Genomic DNA, 4,035 nt, shown 5'->3' with positions numbered 1-4,035 from the left:
TGACCCCTACCAATCATGCAACCGCCGGCATGACCCCGGGAAATGCCCGGCTGCTAACAGCATATGTCCCTAATGCGAGCGTAAGGGACACCGGCCACCAACTCAAAGTGCATAGCCAGGGAGTCCGATGCCGGGCCTGCAACAAAAATGGATACTGGGAAAGTGTTGCAAGTCAACCAAGGACCATGACCAGGGCCATCACGGATCGTCAAGCTCCGTTGGAGCTCCCCCTCCCAACAGGAAAGACAGCAATTGTCGCCATGTGACTGATGCCTTCCATAGCTCTCCGAAGCCCGTCAGCATCCATTCCCGCTTCATAAACATATCCTCGAGTTTGCATATGTTACCTGACACAAGAGTAAACGTTACGGTGATAGACACTCGACACCTCAGCATGATTGATATACCCAGAGACAGCTTACAGCCCCCGTCCCCGATGCCCACGCTCACAGCCGACGGATCCCACGTTTCCTGCGGCGTGATGTTCTCTGGCCACCTTGATGCTTGGTGACAGAGATTGCGCTGCCGACATACGGGTCCATACACCCCTCCTCTCATTTGGCCACTGCCAGGAGGTGGGCATAATCTCGCCCATATTCCTGAAACCCATCCTCGCTGTGACGCATGTGAACAGGTGTACCGAGTTACCCTTCCCCGCTGCTAGTTCGCCATCTGTCGCTCAGGACCACTTCTAACGAGAATATTTCGACGTGCTGGTCTCCAAGGAGAACTTCTAAACCGCTCTAATGAAGAAGATGGTGGGTTCCCCCATGTAAATCCACCTAAAGGACGACGCGGTGCCCTTCGCCATCCATACACCAAGGCTGGTACCGTTCAGAAGTAAATGAAGGAAGGACTTGACTTAATGGTACAGCAAGGTATAATTACGCCTGTCGGTGATGAACCTTCGGAGTGTTGCCACCCGATAGCTCTCGTGGCCAAGAATAACGGCGTACCTATCACCGTGGACCTGACCAAATTCAACTCTCAGGTATCTCACCCTACACATCCCTTGTCTACACCGTTTACAGTGGTCCACAGCGTCACCCCGTCTTCGAGGTACTTCACTACAGCGGACGCCTTACACTTTTATTGGAAAATTGAACTTGCCGAAAAGGACCAACATCTCACCAAGTTTATCACTCCTTATAGGTGGTACAAGAATTGTCGGGACCCGATGTGCTTTGAGGCTACCGGCATCGCCTACTGCTTCCTCGGTGACATTGGTCTACAGGGTGTCACAAGTTTCATTAAAGTGGTGTATGAAATCTTCCTGTTCGACGAGGACCTCCCTTCCCACTTCCGGAGGATCCACCAAAAGCTCACTAGGTGCCACACCTACGGCATCACTCTCAACAAATGAGATTTACGATCGTCGTCCATAGTGTCAGCTTCTGTGGCTACCGACTTTCTGCTGACGGCATCTCCGCGGACGAGGGCAAGGTCACTGCCATACGTGATTTCCTTATGCCTCTCAACCTAACCGATCTCCATTCCTTCATGGGCATGGTGAACCAACTACTGTACTTCACCCCGGTTATAGCAACAGCTGTCCAACCCTCATGTCCCTCTAATAAGTCTCAAGAGCTTATTCACCTGGACCCCGGGTCACGACGAAGATTTTGCCTGCGTCAAGTAAGCTCTGTCGTCACCGTCCGTACTGGCACCCTTCGAACCCGCTCTGACAGTTGTTCTTCTGACAGATGCGTCGCGCCTCTACGGCATTGGGTACGCCCTTTTTTAAGACCACGGCCAGGGGTACCTACGTTTCATTCAGAGCGACTCGCGATTCCTGACGGATGCCAAAGCTCATTACGCCACCACTGAACTGGAGATGCTAGCCATCGCCCAGGCCACATCCAAGTGCGGACTATATGTTCGGTCTGCCACATTTCACATTCATGACGGACCATCGCCCGCTCATCCCCGTCCTCAGCTGAACGTTGTTTAGATCCCTTGCCTCCAAAGGTTAAAGGAGCTCTCGCCCTTCGTCTTTACAGCTGTGTGGTGTCCCGGGAAGCGGTTTTGCATCCCAGACACCCCTTCAATAGTCCCGGTCTCCCACCCTGATGGATGCCAAAGCTCATTACGCCACCACTGAACTGGAGATGCTAGCCATCGCCCAGGCCACATCCAAGTGCGGACTATATGTTCGGTCTGCCACATTTCACATTCATGACGGACCATCGCCCGCTCATCCCCGTCCTCAGCTGAACGTTGTTTAGATCCCGTGCCTCCAAAGGTTAAAGGAGCTCTCGCCCTTCGTCTTTACAGCTGTGTGGTGTCCCGGGAAGCGGTTTTGCATCCCAGACACCCCTTCAATAGTCCCGGTCTCCCACCCTGATGGATGCCAAAGCTCATTACGCCACCACTGAACTGGAGATGCTAGCCATCGCCCAGGCCACATCCAAGTGCGGACTATATGTTCGGTCTGCCACATTTCACATTCATGACGGACCATCGCCCGCTCATCCCCGTCCTCAGCTGAACGTTGTTTAGATCCCGTGCCTCCAAAGGTTAAAGGAGCTCTCGCCCTTCCTCTTTACAGCTGTGTGGTGTCCCGGGAAGCGGTTTTGCATCCCAGACACCCCTTCAATAGTCCCGGTCTCCCACCCCAAGTCGGAGGACGAGATCAACTGTGACAAGGCCCCCGCGTACGTTAGGAGCTTCGTCACCTGTAGCGCCAGCGCTCATGGGACCAGTCATCACACGACGTCTACGCCGACAGAACCCTACGGGAGCCCCGGGCCGCAGCAAGGACCCTGCTTACGGTCACCTACTTACCTGAGTGTCCTCCCGGTCCCCATCCATTCGCTTTGCCCTTCGTATCTCAATCCTCTCGTACTGAAAACTCTAGGACAACCTCTACGCTGACGGGAAACTGGTGTTGTACGGCCAACGCATCGTTGTCCTCACTGCCCTAAGGAAGTGCACATTAGCCCGCCTCTACGATAGCCACCGAGGAGCTGAGGCAACTAAGCAGCGGACTAAACAGATCGTATTCTGGCTCGGTATCGAGTCCGACATCAAAAAAATTGCCGAAGCCTGCGAGTCATGCCAGTTGCTACTACCTAATCAGCAACAGGAGCCCCTCATGTGCGACGACCGCCCCACCCAGCACCTTTGGATCCGTGTCTGCCGACATTTTCTACGTTGCAAGGAAGTCGTTTCTGGTGACAGTTGACAGACTCTCTGACTGGTCTGTGATTATTCCCTGCGGCCCGGACGCGACGTATACCAGAGTAATCCGGATGTCCTGCCGCTACTTCCGGGAGGTTGGTGTTCCCTTCCATCTTCGCACCGACGACGGCCTCCCTTTTACCAGGGCCGACTTCAAACGTTTCACGGTACGTTGGGGGGTCTACCACATGTTCACTTCACCGCACTCTCCCTAGTCCAGCGGCCATGAGGCGGCTGTCAAAGCGGCGAAGCACTTCATTATCAAGACAGCGCTTACCGGGAACATCGACTGCGAGGAATTCGACAGAGGCCTCTTTGAGCTACATAATACCCCCCCCCCCCTGCCGCTCTCCTGCTCAGGTTATGATCGCCCTCTCCGCACCTGCGTCCCGCCCCACTAGGATTGCTTTTCAGAGGAATGGTAAGCCAGGACCGAAGATTGCGACCACTGAGCTGCCACCCGTGTTGGCCAGGTGCATCGTCGGTATGACGAGCATGCCCGCCCCCTTTCCTGGTTGAGTGTCTGACAACACGTGCGGATACATGACTAAACGTCCCTCCATTGGGACAGGGTCAGGGTGGTCACGGGCCGCGACAAGTCCAAGGATTACGAGGTCCACTTCCCGAATGGAAAGCTCTGGTGGCGTACCAGCGTCATCTCCGCCCGGTGCCCCCACCACCTAGTGATGACCACCGGTCCTCGTTCGCGGATCCCCGCACGGACCCCTCGACGCTCACCCAGGCTCATGGGAAAGGAGCCCTATCGAGACAAAGCTACGAGCGTGAGGGGGGAGAGAAGTGTGATGTAGTTTGTTACGCAAGCGTAGTGTGGCATAGTTAGTTATGCAAGAGTAT

The 4,035-nt window shown here is 54.8% G+C and overlaps 1 protein-coding gene across 1 annotated transcript; it reads left to right on the top strand.

The window, feature by feature from the left end:
- The first annotated feature begins 865 nt into the window (after window positions 1–865).
- LOC143039246 (uncharacterized) lies at window positions 866–1,363 on the top strand. The gene has a single exon (XM_076209116.1). The coding sequence runs from the start codon at window positions 866–868 to the stop codon at window positions 1,361–1,363; it is 498 nt and encodes a 165-aa protein (XP_076065231.1).
- The last annotated feature ends 2,672 nt before the right edge of the window (window positions 1,364–4,035 follow it).

The sequence above is a fragment of the Oratosquilla oratoria genome, chromosome 26 (assembly GCF_046742065.1).
Source record: "Oratosquilla oratoria isolate Oo_2021 chromosome 26, ASM4674206v1, whole genome shotgun sequence".
NCBI lineage: Eukaryota > Metazoa > Arthropoda > Malacostraca > Stomatopoda > Squillidae > Oratosquilla > Oratosquilla oratoria.
This window is presented reverse-complemented; position numbering and strand designations above follow the sequence as displayed.